Source organism: Natator depressus, chromosome 5 (genome assembly GCF_965152275.1).
Source record: "Natator depressus isolate rNatDep1 chromosome 5, rNatDep2.hap1, whole genome shotgun sequence".
Taxonomy (NCBI): Eukaryota; Metazoa; Chordata; order Testudines; family Cheloniidae; genus Natator; species Natator depressus.
Window position 1 is genome coordinate 68,561,658 of NC_134238.1, and position 22,423 is coordinate 68,584,080.

A 22,423-nucleotide genomic window follows, 5' to 3' on the forward strand; every position below is an offset into this window, starting at 1 on the left:
CTAAAACCCACTTCATCAGATGCATAGAATGGAAAATATAGTATGCAGTACTATACACAGTACGTGAAAAGATGGGAGTTGCCTTACCAAGTGGGGGATCAGTGCTAACGAAACAATTCAATTAAAGTGAGAGTGGGGTATTCGCAACAGTAGAATACCAAGGGAGGAAAAATCACATTTGTAGTGGTAATGAGGCCAATGTAATCAGGATGGCCTATTTCAAACAGTTGATAAGAAGGTGTGAGTAACAGTACAGGGAAATTAGTATGGGGAAACTAGTTTTTGTAGTGACCCATCCACTCCCAGTCTTTATACAGGCCTAATTTGATGGTGTACAGTTTGCAAATGAATTCCAGTTCTGCAATTTCTTGTTGGAGTCTGTTTTTGAAGTTTTTTTGTTGAAAAATGGCCACTTTTAAGTCTGTTGTTGAGTGTCCAGGGAGATTGAAGTGTTCTCCAACTGTTTTTTTAATGTTATAATTCTTGACGTCTGATTTTTGTTCATTTATTCTTTTGCGTAGAGACTCTCGTAAGTCTCTACGCCGCCTCCAGCGGGTAGCGAAGCCATCCTCCTTGGGTCCTGTAGTGACCTGTAGGGTCAAGAATGAAGAAGAGCCCAGATGGTTCTGGTTAAGATCCTATGGCCTTTCTTCTGAGTCATAAAAGAACATCAAGGACTGTCCTTTGAAGGCCGAGGCCTTTGGAAAAGATCAGAACAACACAGGTTGCTGCCCAATCCTTAGAGCTTACTAAGTCTGTCCGCTTTAAGAAGGAAACATTTGAATCTAACATTCAGCTTCCGAAAGTCTCCCTTGCTGCAAGAACAGGGGGATGCAGCCTCAGAGATGGTGCAAGTCTGCTTCCTTGACTAAGCCTGCTTCTAATAAAAGATGTCCATACAGAAGGAGGATTCCTCACTGCTCATCAGATGAACTTTGTCTTCCGATCAACAGCTTTTTGGTGGGATGATTGAAAACTACACACCATTGCCTCCATCCTTTGGACCTTATGTCTTCTCCTTTACCAGTGCCTGGTGCAGTGTTACTTCCAACTGTTGAATACTAAACACACCTGCAAAGGTTGTTCCATACAGTTATGCACCAGGCCACTTCACTTTCCTCTCCTTTCTTCCTTCCTCTTTGGGGACCCATCTCATGAGAGAGGCGTGTTGGAGGAAGATTTCCTCCATCTATAGTGGGTCGTAGAAGAGGTGCCACAAGCACACTGAAGAAAGAGTTTCTAACCCCATTATTTGCTAATCCCCAAGAACTCTTTAGCCATTTTTCACAGTCACTGTTTCCATACAATCACACACCCCCTCTTAGTTTCCTTCATTCTTTATTGCTAGATGCATGATCTTGCATTTGGCTGTGTTAAAACACATGGTATTCAAATGAGACCAGTGTACCAAGAGATCTAGGGTGGTCTATATAACTGGTCACCTGATCCTGTAGTTATTTGCCACTCCAGATTTTTTGTCATCTCCAGATTTTTGAAGAATGTTGGGCTAATAGCAGATTCCTGCAGGATCCCACTAGATCATTGGACAACAATTCTGCATTTACAAATACTTCTTGAGATCTATTAGCTAGCCAGTTTTTAATCCATTTAAAATGGCTGCATTGACTTTTTATAGCACAATTTTTTATTAGAATGTCACTCAGGATTAAGTACTGCTTTAAGCAGGGCGTTGGACTAGATGACCTCGTGAGGTCTCTTCCAACCCTAATCTTCTATGATTCTAAATCAGATGCCTTACAGAAGTATGTATATTATGCCAACACAGTTACCTGTCTCAACCAAACTTTTGATTTGAGTAAAAAGAAACAAAGATTTTTTTTACTTATTTCCCATTAAAAACAAATTGGTTGGCATTAATTATGTTTCAATCTTTTAAATCTTTACTGATTGCATCCTATATCAGCTTCTCCATGATATAGCTGGAATTGATGTTAGTCTAACCAGCCAATAGTTTCATGTGTCATCCTGTTTTTTCATGTGTTTTAAATACTGGCAAAATATTGGCTTTTTCTCTAGTCCTCTGAAACTTTCAGTGTTCCAAGTTTTGTTAAAAGTCAATATTAATGCTTCAGATAGCTCCTCAGCCAATTATTTTAATACTTTTTGATGCAAGTTATATGGTCCCACTAATTTTTTATAGTTGCCGTTTAATACCCTCCCTAATTACTGATGGGGGAAAAAAGTATTTTCTTACTCCTGTAAGATATGGATACAGCCATTCTGCTTCTTTCTGAATACAAAACAGAAATATTATTGAATGTCTCCCTTTTCTGCATCATGATGGTTAATTTTACCATCATTGTCTAGTAGCAGATCTGTACCACTGTAAGAATTTAATTTGTTCCTGATATATTTTTAAAAATATAATTGTTTTTTCACCCTACTTGCCATTGATTTTTCACTGATACTTTTAGCTTTGTTTATAATTGTCTGTAATTCCTAACTGCTGATGTGTACTCTTTACTATTGACTTGCTTCTTTTTCCATTAGTTACATATTGGGTTTTTGTTTTTGTATTGCTGCTTTCACCTACCCTCTTAACCATGATTTTTTTAACTGAAGAAGACCTCTTTCCTGACTGCGGAATGGGTGGGTGGAGATTGGCATCTAATAAAGCCTTTGTAAACAATTCCCAATTATCCTTCATATTTTATGCTTTAATATTTCCTCCAACTTAGTTTTGCTCATAATTGTTTTTAGCTTTGGAAATTGTCCCTTTTTAAAGCAACAAGTATATATATTACTGGTCAGGAGTGTATTTTGTTTGCACATAGCAAATGAAATTAGATTATGATCACTTGAATCAAGGCAGCCATCAGTTTTAATTCAGTGATCTTACATCTTTATCCATCAGAATGAAATCTAATATAGAATTATCTGGAGATGGTTGCAGTGTTTTAGTTATCTATAATTTTTAGAAATTCCCAGGATATTTTTACATCAGCATGAGACCTCCAGCATGTGTGTCCTTGATTGAAATCCCCCATAATTTTTTCTACATATTCTAGATAGATGTTGAATGTGCTGCTTGTCCTGTTTCCTCATCTGATTTGCACAGCAAACCGCACCTGTGCCCCTTTTTGTGATTTATCAGACAGTACATTGATATATAAGCATTACAGGTTCTGTCTTTCTGAACGATCAATAACTCTAGAACAAGTAATACTATCTTTAATGTGAGGGGGCCCATGTCTTCCACTTCTGCCCACATCCTTTCCTATATAGGGCTATTTAGTGATTTTAATATTAACAAGCTACCATGATGTTCAACAGGATATGTGGAATCAATAGCAACCTGTTATCTTCTAGTTCAAAGATTTGTTCCCCTCACATGAGCCTCAAGGACTTAGGATGTGGGGGTAAGTGTTCACCAGAATGTGAGGTGGATACATGAGCCCAGCCCACATCAGCCCTTTGGTGCAGGACCCACCACCTTCTTGGGAGTTAAATTTATAACTGACAACTCCAGGATCTACTCTTTCAAGCCACTGTTCCCTCAGATTTATTTTGACAATGTCATTTACAACAGCTCAATTCATAAATTTACTTAGCACTAATTTTGTGATTCTGGATATGTCTCCACTGCAGTTAAAAAGTTGTGGCTGTACTGTGCCAGCTGACTTTGGCGCTCGGGGTTTAGGCTGAGGGGCTGTTTAATTGTGGTGTAGATGTTGGAGCACAGGCTGCAGCCTGAGCCTTGGGACCCTCACATCTCACAGGATCCTAGAGCTTGGATTCCATCCAAGGCTGAATGTCTATACTAGAATTAAACAGCCCCATAGCCCGAGCCTGCAAGCCCGAGTCAACTGCCACAGGCCTGCCACGGGTTTTTAATTGCAGTGTAGACATACCCTTAGAGGCCAAAGCAGATGCTCCTTTCAGGAGAGCAATTTGCTAGCCTCATTTTTGTGCTATAGCCCTCCTTCAAGAGGTTTTTACTCCCATCTGTGAACATCTGCAGAGGGAATTCTCTATTTTCCTATCTGTAACTGGTCTCCAAGTGCCACTGCTGATCCAGAGTTTGGATGGGTTGGTTGGGGTTGTGATCCCTTATGTAACCACAAAGGTGCATGTGTTCAATGAGTGCTTTATAGAGGGCTCCAGGGCAGTAATGATACAGCACTTGCAAAGTGTAAATCTGCAGAGGCAGTATGCGAAGTGAATAACAGTTGTAGGTATGAAACCTTCTTTTTCCACAGCAAAAACTGCATTACCCAGTGAAATGAATTTCTTGCACAAAGAAACAGCCTTTCCTTTTTTTTTCCAGAAAATTCAAAGTGAAAATGATAAATGCCATGACTTATTAGCTAACCTACAAAACATATTTATCTGCAATTATAAATTTTTACACCACTTTAGCTGTCAATGCATATTTTAGAGAAGTTATAGTGTATTACAATTTTATATATTAAAAAGAGCCTTCAGTTACAAAATTACAAGGAAAGCATTATTTAGATTTAAGACAGCAGAAATCAAAATAAGTCCATGAAAGAACAAGTGAGAAAAATCCTATGATAAAATGTTGTTTCAATTTTAAATTCTTTTCCTCTAAGGAAAAAATGGTAATTCCTAATATTGTAAAACATCAACCTTCCTGTCATACTGCCTCAGGGATATGGAACATTTCTTTAAAAAAAAAAAAAGTGGATTGATGTAAAATGGATATACTATAAATAAATTGGTTTTCAACATTAAAAACTGTTTTTTAAATATTCCTTTAGAGCAAATGTGTATCTTTATAGTGTTGCTTAAACTTCCCAATAAATGACTATAAGTCTTATGGTAATCACTTGAAAATTGTTTAAATGGCTCTTCTCCTTCACTCAGATCAAAATCTTAGCAGTGTTGCCCTGGGTTACTGTGTATGAGAATTCATGGCACAGGGCTTTTTTGTTTTTGTTTTTTTCAGCCAAGAACCTGACAGTGTTAAACTGTTGAGGGTTCAAAATTAAATCCGTGTTGAAGGGTTGGCAGCTGTACAGAGAAGTTGGGAGATTTGATAGTGCAGTAGCTTAGCAATTTTTGTCCCATAGTAATGTGTAAAATTTTACAGGACTGAGGATATTTAATTTTTATTGAAGGCTGAGAAGAGTAAAGTAGATTTTCATACATTAATCATAGCAAGCCAAATTCGTAAGTGATGTATGGGATGTTGTAAGTTTGATTCCGTTATACTGAGTCACTCCCCTAGACCTAATTACGCTCAGTGTAATTTACATGCTGAGGTGGAGTAAGGAGGTATAGATTAAAGTAGAGGGAAGGCAACTTTTACACCATCCCATTGTATAAATTAGACCTACTTAGACTCCTTTACCCATTGGTAGAATGGATATATACAAATAGTTCTAGGTAAGGGTATGTCTGCATTGCACAGTCCTTGCAGCAGCATGTAGAGTACATACATTGCACACCTCCTCTTCCCCTAGCACAGGTATAAATAGCCATGTAGATGGTGAGGCACTGCTTAAGTGAGGAAAGATGCATGTATCACAGCTCTCTACATGCCTAAGCAGTGCCTCTCCCTGTCTCCCACTGCAATGCAAGACTCTGTTAGGATGGAGGCTTCAGCGAAAGGCTCTAGCAGCTGCCTGTTGCCAGAACCTTTTCCTGCTGCCTCCTTCCTGCAAGAGACCTTTACTGTATTATGTAGCTATACACTGCAGTGTGGATGTAGCCTGCATTTTGCTGTGGTGTCTTAGCTACACCTTTCCTACATGCTGAAGCAAGTGTTCTGCAGCGTAGGCATAGCCTGTATGATTACTAAATCATAGACATGCCTATACTTTACTTGAAGTCCATTCATTAACGTAATTGTTTTTATTAATACGTTTCTATTTTAATAGATTCAAATTCTTAATTAGGATAATTTTTAATTTAAAATGAAGTTGAAATATCCGTACCATCATGTGTTATGCAGATGACTACAAGATAAGTCCACTGGATGACTGGCTTGTCATTTCTAGCATCACTTCACCCCTATAGGAAGTCAGGCTTCTGCACCATGAATTTTAAATAATGTTTCTCGAACCTGCTCTTTACACAGACATTGTTATTTTGTGTGCAAAACAAAAATATTTTGTCTAGTTTTCTGAGTGTAATTTAATTAACTTTGAAATTACGTTTTGAACTAATACTAAGTGTGGTATTTCATAGTTAGAAACTCAATATTGATAATTATTTTATCCCATTTATTCTTATTATTTTTGGTCAATAATATATTAATACCACATTTTGTGTTCAAATGGCAAAAAATGGAAGGGTCTTACCAGATACCTTTCTGCTCAATTGAAGGACAAGTTATCTTTATTCATTCCCTCCCTTTCCAATGTCCAATTTTTGAAAAAAAAAAGGAAGCCTGTGCACCATAATTCTGTGGTAACTCACTTGGTGGGCTGTGGAGGTGAGAGGAAGGTGGTTGACCTGGCAGAAATTAGGTGGGTTTCCATTGCCTGCCTGATTTCCATTGAAAGTTTCCCCAAAATCTACACATTTCCATAGAAAAGTTAATTGTCAACAAATCTGCATCTTCCAATGAAAAAGTGTTTTTTCAGAAAATTTCTGATTAGCTCTAAAATTGTGCCAATACTCCATAGTCCCAAATGCTTAGGCTCAGTGGCCAAAAAAAAGTATATTTGTACATAAAAATTACATGTTTTGGTGTTTTCCTGTCTGTTGCCCTTTCCTGCACGATTTGTCATCTGAGTTTATAAGCTCTTTAAAGCAGGTACACTCTGCTAAAGCTGGTCAGGAATTTTCCAGTGCAGAGTTTTTTCCTTCAGTAAACACCAATTCGTTGAAATCAAAATGTTCTGTGGAAATGTGTTAATGTCTATGAAACTTTTGATGAAAACCAGGCAGGTGTTCTTCAGTTTCCAGCTGTGTACTTTGTCAGCTTGTTCGCCTGGCTCCTCTGCAGCCAGCCAGGCTCCTTGGGAGCACTGGGAGCATATTTCATTTCTGAAACAAAATATTACAGAAGTTCACTTCCATGAAAAATTTTGGAGTTTTGGCTTTTCATTCCAATTTGGGAATTATTTCCCAGACAGCTGTACTGTCTTTCTTTGTTTTTGCAGAGTCCCTAGTAAGCCGGGTTCTGATCGAGGCTTTTTTTATGCTACTGTAATATAAGCAATTAGTAATAATAATTGTGGTGATTATTACTTGAAGAGGCTTTATATATTAGATCAAACACAACTGAGTTTCAATGAGTACCTGAATTCTCGCATATTCCCTTTTGTGGGTTCTGGGCTGTCAAGGTTCCTCCCCCACTCTGAACTCTAGGGTACAGATGTGGGGATCTGCATGAAAACCTCCTAAGCTTACTTTCACCAGCTTAGGTTAAAACTTCCGCAAGGTACAAATTAATTTTATCCTTTGTCCTTGGAATATCCACTGCCACCACCAAACTCTAACTGGGTTTACTGGGAAATGTAGTTGAGACACGTCTTTCCCCCCCAAATCCTCCCAACCCTTGCACCCCACTTCCTGGGAAAGGTTTGGTAAAAATCCTCACCAATTTGCATAGGTGACCACAGACCCAAACCCTTGGATCTGAGAACAATGAAAAGCATTCAGTTTTCTTACAAGAAGACTTTTAATAAAAATAGAATTAGAAATAAGAAATCCCCCCTGTAAAATCAGGATGGTAAATACCTTACAGGGTAATTAGATTCAAAACATAGAGAACCCCTCTAGGCAAAAACCTTAAGTTACAAAAAAGATACACAGACAGAAATAGTTATTCTATTCAGCACAATTCTTTTCTCAGCCATTTAAAGAAATCATAATCTAACACATACCTAGCTAGATTACTTACTAAAAGTTCTAAGGCTTCATTCCTGGTCTATCCCCGGCAAAGACAAAATGTAGACAGACACACAAACCCTTTGTTTCTCTCCCTCCTACCAGCTTTTGAAAGTATCTTGTCTCCTCATTGGTCATTTTGGTCAGGTGCCAGCGAGGTTACCTTTAGCTTCTTAACCCTTTACAGGTGAGAGGATTTTCCCTCTGACCAGGAGGGATTTTAAAGGGGTTTACGCTTCCCTTTATATTTATGACATGGGCCCATGTACCAATCTGCACAGTTAATCTCATAGTTGTACATTATTGGTCATAGTTTCTAGTACGCTTTGTAACCGATTAGTAGTTAGGTTTCTAAGCCTAAAGTGTTAAAGCTTGGCAGGGACCAAAGTCATGGTCAGTAATTAAACCTGGAGGCGTGCTTGCATAATTATGAAGCCTTTACTTCCTTGCTTATTCTGGGAAGCCTGTCAATACAGGTATTACCACTACATTTAAATTTGGGACCAGGTTTTTCAGATATTTGAAAAATAAAGAACATTTTTAAAAATCATCTTGCTGCCAATTCTTGCACATTCAGTCTTTTTTACAACTGTTACATGAAATGTGTTCTGTTGGTTTAGGGAGAATGGTATTCATAACATAAAAAGAAAAGGAGTACTTGTGGCACCTTAGAGACTAACCAATTTATTTGAGCATAAGCTTTCGTGAGCTACAGCTCACTTCATCGGATGCATCGGATGCTGTAGCTCACGAAAGCTTATGCTCAAATAAATTTGTTAGTCTCTAAGGTGCCACAAGTACTCCTTTTCTTTTTGCGAATACAGACTAACACGGCTGTTACCCTGAAACCATTCATAACATAAGTGGCCCAGAGGTCAAATCCTAATGATTAGTCTGAGGTTCTAAAAGTCTCCTGTTCGTAGCATTTAGTTTCCAAGGTACACTTACATTTTGTTTGTTTGCAGGCAGATTCTGGGCCATCTGATGAAGCAGCCTTGATCCTTCACAGAAAAGGATTTGACTGTAAATATTCAAACAAAGACACAGGGCTATTATGCTCTACTACTCAGGGAAAGGTATGTTGAAATATTAGAAGATTTTTAGCTTATAAGATAATTTTTGCATACATGCTTAATTTAAAATGTTTTAGAACAGTTACGTTATGAATTCTGGTTGAACATTTATTTGTTTGTTTGTTTAAAATGTCATATTTTCAGGATGCTTGCGATTTAATGTGTTTTGAAAGCCAAGTGACATGTTCTGTATTGACAATTATATGAAGATTCTGATATGTGTAGGTTAATTTGGCATTGGCAAGTAAAAACACCCTTGTAAAACATTGCCATAAACTTTCAGGTTAGAGTTCAGTCTTATTAACTTTCTGTAAATATGATTTTAAACAAAAAGCTACTATTTGAAATTATTTTACTACAGAAATACTTACATTTAAAACTGCATAATATATTTGTCGTCTTCACATATGATTAGTTAACATAAATATGAATTCTCCCATGTTAATGCTGCCTTGAAGGTTGCAGCAAACATCATAGCAACCTAAGCATTTCTATCAACTGCTCTGTGTATCTAGGTACTTGTATGGCCCACATCTCTGTGGTATCTGAACACTTCACAAACATTAATTAATTTACCATCTCTGATTCTTTGATTATGTAATCAGGTTGGGTGGCGGGGCGTCATAGAACTTTGTCTGGTGGCAATGAATCCATAAAATTCAGAGAGTAGGTTTAATCCAACCTGGAAGTAGTTTACTGAAGGGTTGTCTGGAAGGTTAGTGGGGCAAGATTTAATGTTTTCTTGATTAAAATTTTCATTACAATATTGCCAAACATAATGCTTATAATCAAACCTCCCGTGTATTGATACATTTTAATTAGTTGCTTTCAAAGGTGACACAAAGTGACTAGTGTCTAAATGGGTTCTTTCTAGCATAATTTATAACATTTTAAATATGGTCAGTTAGGAATTTTCAATGACTTTGGTGTTATGATTCCCTGTCATGCATGCTGTTGCCTGTAATGAGACGTGACATAATGATCATTATAAAGGTTTAAAATTAAGTTAACTTAGGGCTTGTCTACATGGTTCTGCAGTGTGCAGTAATTGCAATTGCAATACAAGTTTGAAAGCCAATTTTAAAGTAACTAAGGGTTTGTCTACATGATGCGGCAATGCACACTAGGGTGTTGCACACTGAATGGTCTTTGTTAACCTTGCTAGTGCATACTAAAAGTTCCTTAGTGCACATTCACGTAGTACTGTTTCAAAAAGCACTAAATTAATGCGTAGTGGGGAACTTGTAATGCACACCAGCAGGGTCAACACAGGCCAGTTAGTGTGCAGTACTCGTGTGCATTAGAATTTATAGAGCAATAGTGCGCATTGCTATATCATGTAGACAAGCCCTTAGTTACTTTAAAATTGGCTTTCAAACTTGTATTAGATTTTCTAAATATCATTGACTTTTATTTAATTTTGTATTTTTCAGATAAAGGTGCACAAACTCTTTAATAAGCTAATCGTTGAAAGTCTTATACCTACATCTTTATCTTTGATGCATTCGCCTCCAGATGCCAGAAATATTAGTGAGATCAGTATGAGTTCTATGGAGATAAATACATTCCGGATTCGACTGAGATGAAACCTGGCTTTAATATTCATATAGTGAAGAGGAATCTGCAGTTATATTTCCTCTAAGTTTGACGTGCAATAAAGAAGCACATTGTTATTCCAGCTTCTGGATACTGTGAGAAAACATGCATTCTAGAATTATTTTTTTGACCAACACAGTGAATAGCCATGTTGCAAACAACTTTTCTGTTTTTACATAAAATACCAACATCAGTATAAGTTAATGCAACACCTGAAGAAATTTCTAAGGTTGTTAACCTCTCGACAACAAATTGAATCTCAGGTTAAATGCTAATTAATGGTTTCTGGGGTTTTTTGTTTTTGAAAGGAGAGGAAGTGGGATTTAAATGACTTTTTTTGCTGATCCTTGATTAATTTATATACAAATAATTGCAATGTTGAAATCCCTAATACAGCTTGGAACTGAAATGGAATAAAAAGCTCTTCTGTAATAGCTAATGTCCAAATATTTGAAATCATTTATACAAGTGACAGTAATCTCAGTTTATTCCATATTGAATTTCAATTTATTCAATGGGATGGAGACTTGAATTCTGTGGTAAAGTGAAAGACAGCAGACTTTGTTTTGTAAGCGATGGTAGATTTTAACACTTTTTGCCTTACCATCACTTTGTGAATTTCATAGCTTAAGAAAAGATAGAATTTCAAATTAATCCTGCAATGGAAAATTATAGAAATATTTAATAAAAGTCCCATTTTGTTACTTGACACATTGGGATATGTGCAATTATTCCATTATCATATACAATAAAAAAGTAAATCTGTAATAATCATGAATACAAGATTTTTTACAAAACTCATTTGGATACTGATGTTCTCTGAAATGGGTTTTCTATATCAAGATTATCATATCAAGATAAATGTGCCTTATTTTTTAATGTGTCCCGTTACTATTTTACTGTCCACATTACTGTTTTGGGGAAAAGGGTAGTTTATATAATACTTAAACTGTGTGTCTTCTATTTGACCATGCTGGCCACACTCTGATCTATGTCCTCTGGCACCAAATTTGTGCTGTGTTTTTCTGAACATTTTGACTATTTGAATGTACTGAAATGATGTCATAAAACAAAATATTGGAAGACTAAGGAATATTGTAGTAATCTAATTCAGCCACTGTCAAGGAAACTGCAACTTGATGCAGAGAATTGATAGTGTGTAAGACATAGTTTGCAAAACCCATCATACAATGTATTTGCATTTCACAGATTGTAGTAAATGGTGCATTGAAAATCACGTGCCTATATTTTAAAAATGCCACTCTTCAAACCTAATACTCATGCTTACATATGCTGTCAATGTGTACCTTATTGAGGAATAGCTTCTTACTCCTCTCACTTCATTTTCACCATATCAAGTATTTTGCATTGAGTGCTGAAGCCATGTGAGTATGAAAATTCTTTTTCCCTGAATACAGCTACTGTTTACAATTAAAATATACTAATTTGCGTCTGAGTATTATTCCCTATACTGATCCTCCTTAATCTTTGTACCTCTGACTTCATTTTGCTTAGGCTTTATTTATGCATTTATCAGTGATTTTCTTAATATTAATAGATGATAAATTAAATCCTTGTAACTGGAAAAGACATACTATCTGCTAACTCTAAAATTGACTGCTGTACTATTTTAATTAGATAAGTTTGGTGCTGTGGTATATCAGTTTATATCTTGTAGCCATACATCCAACTTCAAACATAAAATTAAATTTTTACCTTTTTTTTTGTATGTACTGTCATGGTTTGGATCTCTCTCTATCATGATTGCATAATTCATAATTAGTTCAATCTGCTAAATATTTTGTACTTAAGAGTAGAATATTTAGCAGAATCTGGTGTGAATTATGTCAAGGATATATTGACCACTAACCGTTTATAAAAAGTGAGAATTATATTTGGGGGTATATAGAACAGTAAATTGATGTTTTCATGCAATAAACATGTACTGTAAATTTTCTTGGTTACAGTATTTGATTTTTTTTCCCCCTTTTTAGTTGAAATTTACAATCTTTAGACTTGCCACCAGAAAATTGTGGTAAGATTTTCTATTTTTGTTGCATACGTAGGTGAGAAATCTTCAGAGCACTCTGTGCATTCAGTGCAAAGAGGATATTCAAAATAATATCTTAAATTCTGTTAAGCAGAAAATTAAAGTTTTGATGCAATACATTTTAAAGTATTCTTGCCTATTGGACTTGTTTCCAAAGGATCTGTTTCAATATAATTAAACAATGTATTGTATCAGTTTTTCATTTGTCACCAGCTGTACAATCATAATGCCTGAATACTCCTTAACCAGCAGACTTCTGCTTTGTTCTTGTAATTTTAATTTTTTTTATCAGGGGGAAAACCTTAAATGCCTTCTGTTTAAGTTAAGTTATGGTAAATTGTGACTTGAGAGTCAATTTGGGGCCCAATGTTGAACTCCTTACCTCAATCAAAACTTCCACCAAAGTCAGCAAGCAGAGATTTTGCTTAGGTGATCAATTCAAGATTGGGCTCTTGCCTTCTTTCCATACCTCCTGTGAATGGTTACTCAATACTTTAATTGTATTATTGCAGTTTTGCTGACATTTTTGGTTTTCTGTGCATTCACTGTGCATACACCATCCAGTTAATCATATTCTTTTACATTTTTTCTAATTTTCATAGCTACACTGGTGGTTAAGAGACCCAAGTATCCTTATTTTCCACAAATATGGATTTAAAGAAAATGCTGTTCAAGATATGGTTTCAAACATTGTAATTATTTTCCAGACCAGAGTTGTACCTGTCCTGAGATTTTTTTACATTCCCTTATCTTAAATGTCTTTGATTTTTCTTGTTCATCCTGTCTCTGAAACAAACTGATTTAAATGGAAGATTTTTGATATTTTCTCTGGGAAGGTTTTATATCTTTTTGGGGAAATGGAATATAAGATCTCTAATAAAAGATAACCTTATGGTGATATGCTGTCTGTGTCATCAATGTCTTGACCACAGTTGATTAAAAACAGAAAATAGAGGTGATTTTAAATGGTTGAGGCTTCAGTAACATTTGATGGGTATAAGGATTTTCTGTTGTGAAATGAGTTGCTAGTGAAGGATGCCTAAAGCCCTTCATTTTTAATTTTTATTTTGTTTAAAATTTCCCAGGAATGTATCGGTGTTTGTTACAAAAATTAAAAACACTGGAAAATCAGTGCGAAAACTAACTTTACAGTTTTCTGGGTAAATATCACTCTCTTCTGATTTTTTTTTAACTTTTTCAAAAAAAAAAAAAAAAGTTGTAAAACATCAGAAGATTTTTTGTTTTTTGACCCATTTTGACATAAAAAGTAATTCACTAACTTAGATTTGCTTTCCATGCTGATAACTGTCCTTGCTATCTATAAAGCTGGTAATATGTATGTGGTGGACTTGGGATTGACAGCAATATGGACCCCAATGTTCGAGTCTTTCTGGTACTTCTGAGCCAACACCCTCTTTTGGAAGGAGAGATGGCATTTCAGTAACTTGGTTACAGAGTCTTCATCTCTCTCAGGGCGGGCCTGGAAGTGGAAGAGGTGGAGGAGGCAGCATGAGGAGATGGTGCCCTTGTCTCCCACACCTCTTCTCCTTCGGGGTCCACTCCAGGGGGAGAAATGGCAGCTCAGTACCCTGGGTGGCCCAGGCTGCCAAGCATCCATGCCTCCTTCTGGAGCAGGGAGATGGGTCTAGGGAGTTCCGGCACTTCCAAAATACAATGAAAATCAGTAAAAAAAAAAAAAAAAAAAAAAAAAAAAAACCAAACAAAAAAATCAACAACCCCATAATGGCTTTTGTGAAAACTGGGAATAAAAATGGTAAAAATAAATAAAAACTGAAAATGAAGGGCCTTGAGGAGGATGTCTCATTCAGTATTCTCTGGTGCCAAGTAAATAAAGGATAGATACTAATTTCAGAAAACTAAACATATGTGACTTCTGACCAAAGAAAATGAGGAAAAGACTTAATTCAAAAGGAGATGCTCTGTAATATCAAAAAGGAAAATGTTGTACCAAGTAACAGAATGAGAGCATCTTTAAAATATTTTAGAGTTGTTTTCTAATAAGATTTAAAAGAAGAATTCAGCTCAGTTCTGTGCATTTGAGAGTGATAAAGTGGAGACTACTCCCAATTTACTTCAGCAACTTCATTAAGTAAATTAACAAGTGCAGACTGTTGGAAAATGCAGTCAAAATGACAGTACACTAACTGGATTATATTTTTTCATTAAAATAATTATGAATGTCTTGCATTTTCTAAAGCTAACTACAGCATACACCACTTATTTGTGACATCTTTAATTGGCACAGATGCTTGCTTTATTAGGACGTCTCCCAAGGAGCTGATTTAGCTTAATGATAGTGAATAGCAATGGATGCTGTTTATATGAGACAGAATTAGCATAACATTGTCTTAATGGGGGACACATTCAGCCAGAGCCAAGAGGTTAACTGATGTTTAACCAGGTGGTAAGAAAATATAAAACTCCAAGCTCCAGGACTTTAAACTAGAAGTTAGAGAATAAAGAACAAAATTAACGGTGTACGCTGCAGTGTGTGGCATGCACTACACTGGGCACATGCTGATTGATTGTGGAGTACCAAACCACCCTTTTTAAGATCACCTTACTGTGGAATCATAATTGGTTACAGATAGTTTACCAGTGATGGAGCAAATAATGTTTTCTCCTTTCAAAATTATTTGTTTTTGTTCAGCACCATCAGGAAAGTAATGTGGGAGCTCACATGGATGCCACTTACAAATAAAGCATTTAGTAGTAGGATTTAAAGCAATGGACTCCAAAATGTGGTCATGGACCACTTGCTATTGATTCATGCAGAGCTGGCTGGTTGTCTGCTGGTGCTGGGGCACAGGATGACCATTTATACAAGTGACAATGGAAAGGGATCATACTTCCACCCATCCTTCCTTTCTTGTCAGTTTTAAGCTGCAGACTTTTGAACCATGTTAAACTAATCTCTTCTTTTGGTGAGGATTATAGCATACTGATCTTGCTGGCTCGTTACTGGATGCTTTCTAACCATCCAGAGTGAACTGAAGGGAAAGGACTGTTACCTATTTCAAAACCTGGTCAGTAGAGACCTCCACAATGCCAAGAGAATAGGAAAGAGGTCACAAGGGATCAGGCTTGGCAGAGAACAAGAAGCTGCACATGAACTCTAGCCGAAGTGTTAGCTGTCAGAGACAAGGCTGGGCAGGCAACAGCCTTAGAGCTGTGACTGAGAAACTGAGAGCTGAACAGTAAACCAGCCTGTTGTTGGCAGGAGTCACAGCAACAGGATACAGCACAGTGCCCTGCAGGCAGAAGTGTTAACAGCGTGTGGACACCAGGACCATGCAGATGGGCCAACAAGACTGGACAGAAGAATTGAGCTCTAACCACTTGGGTCTGCGGGCCATTGTTTCATTCCTTTGTGAGAGGAAAGGATAAGAACTATCCCTGGCACTGAGCCTGAAGTTCCTCATGGATCTTTATACCCAGGTACTGGACTGCCCAAGGAGCTAGCATAAGTTGATGAGTAATGTAGCAGTAAAAGTAATTATACCTAGGTTGCTTGCACCTTTTCTTTTCTGGGAGCCCTAGTAAAGTAAATACTGTTATCTGGACTCTATTAATGGTGAGCTACCCAAGTATAGAGCCTGCACAGCCTAGTGTTCAGAGTGTGCAAGTGCTTGCATTCAAGCTTATGGTGCTCAGAGCACATCTCCTAGACACCTAGAGGGGATTGGTGTATCACAATAGTTGGTTGCAGTGGGTCAGTTTTTTAGAATCCCATCTTGATAAATTGGATTACTCGATTCAGTTCATGTCTGAGAGAGCATCTCCTGTTTAGTTAGGGATATGAGCTGAACTCAAAAAGAAGCAGGATTTTAAGAGGGGAGTAGAAGGTCCTTCCTGACACTAAAATGGAGAAGAGCAATATAAGGAGGAGCAGCATCTCCAAGGGGACAGTTTTTTCATTAGGTCTATATTAGTAGCTTGCAGGACTAGACAGCAGATTAGATAGCAGGATCTCTTTATAGCAGCATGTCAAACGTCTGAATCTGTAAGGTGACATGCCAATAAAGAGCATCAGCAAACTCAACCATCTACAAAACAAAGGGGAACTCGCATCCAAAATGGGTGAGTGCACAGAGAATATACTCTGAAAATTCCAGTTACAGGTGAGTAACCTTCCTTTCCCTTTCTGAAACATCATAGTTGACAGTAAAGTCAACATATTATATTTTAGAATCCATCAAAATCTGCAAATATGGGTGCTTCATATCTCCATATTGGAGATATGTATGTGAAAAAGGTGTGTACATATTTTTAAAGATACTGTGAAAGTACTGTCCAGTATATTTCACACTTGGCCTGCTGGTATAATTTCCAAAGAAATAGCTCTCTTTAGATAACTGCTTTGATTTCTGTTGTCATACTCCAAAATGTGCAGCCTTGTAAAGGGGAGTAAACAAATTCCCCTGACTTATGGCGAATGGCTTTGAGTGGCAGCTAACTGCATATGGTAAGAGAAACTATATAGATCAAACTCAGTCTGTTGTATAATTTGGCACAATTCCTTTATCCTTGTGGTATTTGGCTATATGGATTTAAGAAACAAATAGCATAAAAGTTTTGATAAATGGTATCAATTTATCTCCTTGAAAAGATATATACAAAACATAAACTTAACAGAGGACCCTAGACATAGTTCACATTGGGGAACTCTTGAGGTGTAAAGGTGTTTGCTTTATTGGTTCCCGTTCCTCTTCCTATTTAGGAACTTTTCACAGCAACACTTTAAACATTATACAGATTGTATTCTTAGATTCTGGGTCTAATTGTCATCCTCTTTAATATCTACATTTTATGAACTAATTAGTATTTATCATATATACTATACTATTGGATTTGGTGTTTGAAATACAAAAGGTTAGATTACATTGTATCAATAATATATTATTTAGATTATTGTACTTTCCCTTCTCCATATGAATTATTTAATAACACAGGTTAATGAGAATATAACACAACAAAGGACTATTTCTCTACTGAATATGACCTCTATAGCTTGTGCTGCCCAAAAAAGTAAAAGTTATACTAATGTTTCATGATCACCCATTTCAGAGCTTCAGGTTCATGAGTAAGAATAATATTTTGTCACTGAGGTCACGGATTCCATGATTTTGAGACATCTGTGAAAGCTTCATCCCCATGCTTCAGGGCAGTGAGCTGGAGCTGTCAGCTGGTGGGCCCTGGAGCTCTGAGCTGCTGGGGGTGCAGTGAGGGCCCCAAAGCTGTCAGCAGTGGTGGTTGGCAGCATTCCCCCCCCCCCACACACACACACAGCGGAGCTCAGGCTTCAGTCGCCTGCCCTTCGAATCATCCCCCCCCCCCCTTAATTTTTAGTAAACGTCAGGCAGGTTGCAGGCTAACGTGAATTTTTCTTTGTTGCCCTCGACCTGTCCGTGGCTTTTAGTAAAAATAGCCGCGAAAAAATTTTGGTTACCCTGGGATGCCCAGGTCACTGAGCCATCATCTCTCCTTCCAGAGCAGACCCAGAAGTGGAAGAGGGTGGAGAAGGCAAAGCTGCCATCTTCTCATGCTGTCTCCTCCACCTGTTTTTCTTCCAGGCCCACTTCAGGAGAGATGGTGCCTCAGTAACTGGGGTAGCCCAGACTACCAAGCTGCTATCTTTCTTCTGAAACAGGGTGCTGGGCCAAAAGCTGGGCCAGAATGACTCAAGCGCTGGTGTCCGTATTGTAGACAATCCCAAGTCTATGATATACACATTACCAGCTTTTACAGATAGTTTGGATAATTATCAGCATTCTAGGCAAATTAAAATTAGTGAACTAATATGAGTCAAAAACCAAAAACTGTATCTGACTGTTTTAGAACGTAAGTTTTTTTTTTAAGTTTAAAACAAAAACAAGATGGAGAATATTTACTCAGAAAACAAGTTAATTTTTTGCAATGATTTTCACCTGTTTTTAAATTTTTATAAACATTGGTAAATTCCTAGGAAATTTTAAACAAAATAAAAACTGAAAATGAAGTGTTTTTATTATAAAACACGCAGTGGTTAAATAACTTAATTAACCAGTTACCTCCTACTGCATTTTGTTCTTTAGTTCTGTGTTCCTTAGCTAAAGTAGAAACTCAGATTACTATAAATTTGAGTTTTATTAGCCAAAATAGCTTTTAATTAAAAAAAAGAATTACAGAAAGAAAAATAAAGATGGTTATATGATTGTGTTTACAATGTCAAAATTAAATTCAGCATGAGATGTTACAGTTTTTAAGAGGTAATAAATCTGTTCAATCAATTCAAGGTCTTATCATACTCTTATTACAAAGATGAGTTCCTAGTTCTGTACTAGTCTGGCTAGGTAATTTTGGTATCATGGTGGAACTATGGATCCTTCAGTACTGATCCTTATTTATCTTCAAGTTTATATACCAATGTAATTATGGGACTGCTCATGTCAGTTCAACCAAAACCATTCTAAAGCAGATATACAAATTTAGACAAGCTATTTTTATTAAAAAATGTTAATTCAGTTCAACATTACCTTACCAGGTTTTACTCATAGCCAAGCTTTGCCACTTTTACACACACAAGACTATCACACATTAAACCCAAAACATAGTTAAGTAATTATTTTGCAGCTACTCTAACTTCTCGGGAATTTCACTAGTGCTGTAAGCTCCTATGCCACTTTAACTAAAGTTTCAAATCGTGGTAAAAGCTTAAAAGCCAAAGCTGCTGCTTTTGTCAAAGAAGGTCTTGACCATAAATTGTGTAATTTTTGGGTTGAACTCTTTGAAACACTCAGTTGTAGTCAGAGCTAACTTTTGCACAATTTCCTATTACAATCAATACTAAGTTTAACTACTGTAATGAGTTTCTCCAGCCTCAGTGTTCTCAATTACTTCTTGATTTAGCATAACTTCTAGACAACTAAGGCTAACCTTGTTAGTAAAAGACAAGTACACATCATACATTTTAATCAGTCTGAGAATTTTAACTAATGCACGTACTTTCTGAGAAGCATTTAGCTTAATGTAACCAGGTTGTCACTTGGGTAAACAATACACACATAATTTATTTTTCTACTTACCAGTTAGAACTGGAATGAAGGTTGGTTTTCCAGTTCAGTTTCACAGTTGCAATGACTGGTTTTTCAAGATAGTTTACTGCCATGACCGTTGTATTCCTATTCACTTTCTGGATTTCACAGTGATGTCCCTATATAGGAGTGTAAAAGAGAGTCAACAGGATGCTTATCAGAGACAAGACTTGAGTTGTTACCAAGCTGGGGGTGCTCTCGCTGGCCAGGTGATAACTGTCCTGCTCACATCAGTCCTTTCCTGCTCCCTCATCCAGATGTTTCAGCTTCAAGGAGTAATGTGTTGAACAATACGGGGCATTTTATATGTTTTCTCCTGGGTGGCATGACCTGGTTCTTCTGCTTGACAAAGGTGATGTGGGACAATCAGAGTGACCCATGTTTCTAGCAAAGATTTGAAATGTCCAACAAGTTATGTCTCCTCTTCTCATCCAGTGAGAAAACGAGGTGTCTCCCTTATGGTTTCTTGCAGTGTTGTGTGGAAAATGCTGTTGTCTTCATGTAAAACATCTTGTGTCATACCAGTTTGTGTAATACATGTTGGATCACACACTGAGCATCTGCTGGCCTAACTCCCATCTCTAACGTATTTTGGGGGGGCCCTTTGAACTATGATCCTTTGCCAATTTCCATGATTCCATGCTCTTTCCTTCTGCACTCTGCTGTCTGCAGGAAAGTTCATTTTGAAGTTAGAACAAAGTCTTTATGTAAAGTTTCTCTCTTCACACTCCTTGATGTTTCTGGCATTAAGTAGTTCATGATGCAGCAATATAAAGTTATATAACCCTTTTGCTTGTTCCATCACTAGTAGGATATTATAATCAATGAAATAACACAAAACAACAGTATACCCCTCTGTTCCAGTACTTGATAATTCCCTACACCATAGTGGTAAAGTTTTAGTAGGTTTGCTTCATATGTGAAAGCCTTTCTGTGCAACTGCCAATCACAGCTGATCAGGCCTTATGATTATTTAGGTCTTACACCATTTTGGTTGGTTCACCTTAGATTTTCACTTCACATGGGCTTCTCAGCATACCATTTTAATGTATCAGCTTCTTTAATTAAAAAAAATCTTGTTTATATAACTTTGTTAAGGATCAGTCATATATTTCTTATTAATCCATTTCTATTTAGAATAGACAGCATGCCCTGCACTATTTGCCATACTTTGTGATGAGGTTGCCTAAGCAATGAAAAAACCTCAAACTGAAGGGGGTCTGTTTCAGAATGCCTTTAGGTAGCTTTAATATTCTGATATTGTTTCTTACATTTTTTTTTACAATGTAAAGATTTATCTGGTAATAAAGGTATATACCTTAGGATACAGTAGATAAAGCTATGTTGTTTGGTATGGTATCTCTGTTATAACCTTATAGGCATAAAATGTATAAAATAGAAGAAAAGGAGTAAAAAAGGAAGTTACTTCACAACTTAGCAAGCGTTTGTGGTTAAGCTTAGCTAGTTAGCTGTTGTAGTGACTCAGCCTACATCTCCTCTGTGTGAAACATAGAAAAACAGCATCTGTTGTTCGACATGTTTTGAAGGCTTAGGCCTAAATTATGCCAAGATTCTGGTGTAATGTGCATGTCTGGCATTATTGTTATTAAGCTCCATATTTTCTATATCATCACTGTAGTAGAATGTTGGCTTCAATTACATGTGTTTGTAGTTGGTCTTTGGGTAGTTTCTCTGAGCTTGCTCAGGAACAGCAGATTTGATACTGGGCAATAATTGGCTATAATCGATGTATTTATGGTGGGCTTATTCTGTGTTGGTTGTACTGTTGCATGTTTAAAGGAGGAAGAGAGAGATTACTTCCCTGAATGAAGTATTGTCTATTTCAGCCATGAGTGGCAGTTTCTCATGGCATTTTCACCAGCCAGGAAAAGCATGGGCTGGATTCACAGGTCTTGCGTCAAGACTCCATCAGTGTGTCCAGTACTTCTTTTTAAGTAGTTAATGTACTGAACTTTGGGAATGCAGACAAGCTGTTCGTTGGCTGGTATAGGGAGAATAGATCCATGCTAGTTGAGAGGCTGTATCAAACACACATGATCTTTTCAGCTAAAAAATAAAGGTAAATAGAATACTTTCTAGAAATCATTCATTTGTTTATATTGTTTACCCCATGTGACAAGTGATCATGTCTTTTTTCTGTGTAGTGTTCAGGCCCATACATGCTGTACTCACTATAAAAATTCTGTTTGTATTTAGACTTCGGGGAAACAAATATTTAAGGATATTCCATTAGGAGCCACTTAGTTGTTTGGAAAACTGTAACAATTCCTATAAAATGCTAAGGGACAAATCTTGAAAGGTGCTCAGCACCTCTGAGAATTTGGCCCTATATAATATATAATATAGCAGTTTAATAATCCCTGTTCTACAATAATAATCTGTTTTTGGTTTAGTTTATATCCAAATGTTTTTTCCAGATCTTCTAATTTGGAATTTCTGTGAATTAGGTTGCAGATTTTAGAGAGCTGATATGTTTAACCAAAGATTTCAGCAATGAGTCCGGAAGTAAGGATTTTCACCCACCCACTAGCATAGTGGCAGTTGAACCATTCACATCTGATCCTCATTGCCATGACAATGGCTCTGGTCTCTGTTTCATGCTTAGCATTTATTCTGCGCTTGCTCTTCTTCCTCAGAGCTTGATGCTCAGCTTGTTGTTCATGCTCCAAATACCTTACAAAAAGGAAAGATAAGATAAAGTTAATAGAAGACTAACAGCAAACAAGATAAGAAAACATGACTGATAACTAAGTCTTCAAATAAAA

The 22,423-nt window shown here is 36.9% G+C and overlaps 1 protein-coding gene across 1 annotated transcript in view; it reads left to right on the plus strand.

The window, feature by feature from the left end:
* MAN2A1 (mannosidase alpha class 2A member 1) overlaps positions 1–13,611 on the plus strand; it is a 202,369-nt gene extending 188,758 nt beyond the window's left edge. The window contains exons 21-22 of the mRNA XM_074952939.1: positions 8,790–8,900; positions 10,331–13,611. Coding sequence (XP_074809040.1) covers positions 8,790–8,900; positions 10,331–10,483 — 264 coding nt within the window. The 3' untranslated portion in view covers positions 10,484–13,611. The remainder of the gene's footprint in view (positions 1–8,789; positions 8,901–10,330) is intronic.
* The last annotated feature ends 8,812 nt before the right edge of the window (positions 13,612–22,423 follow it).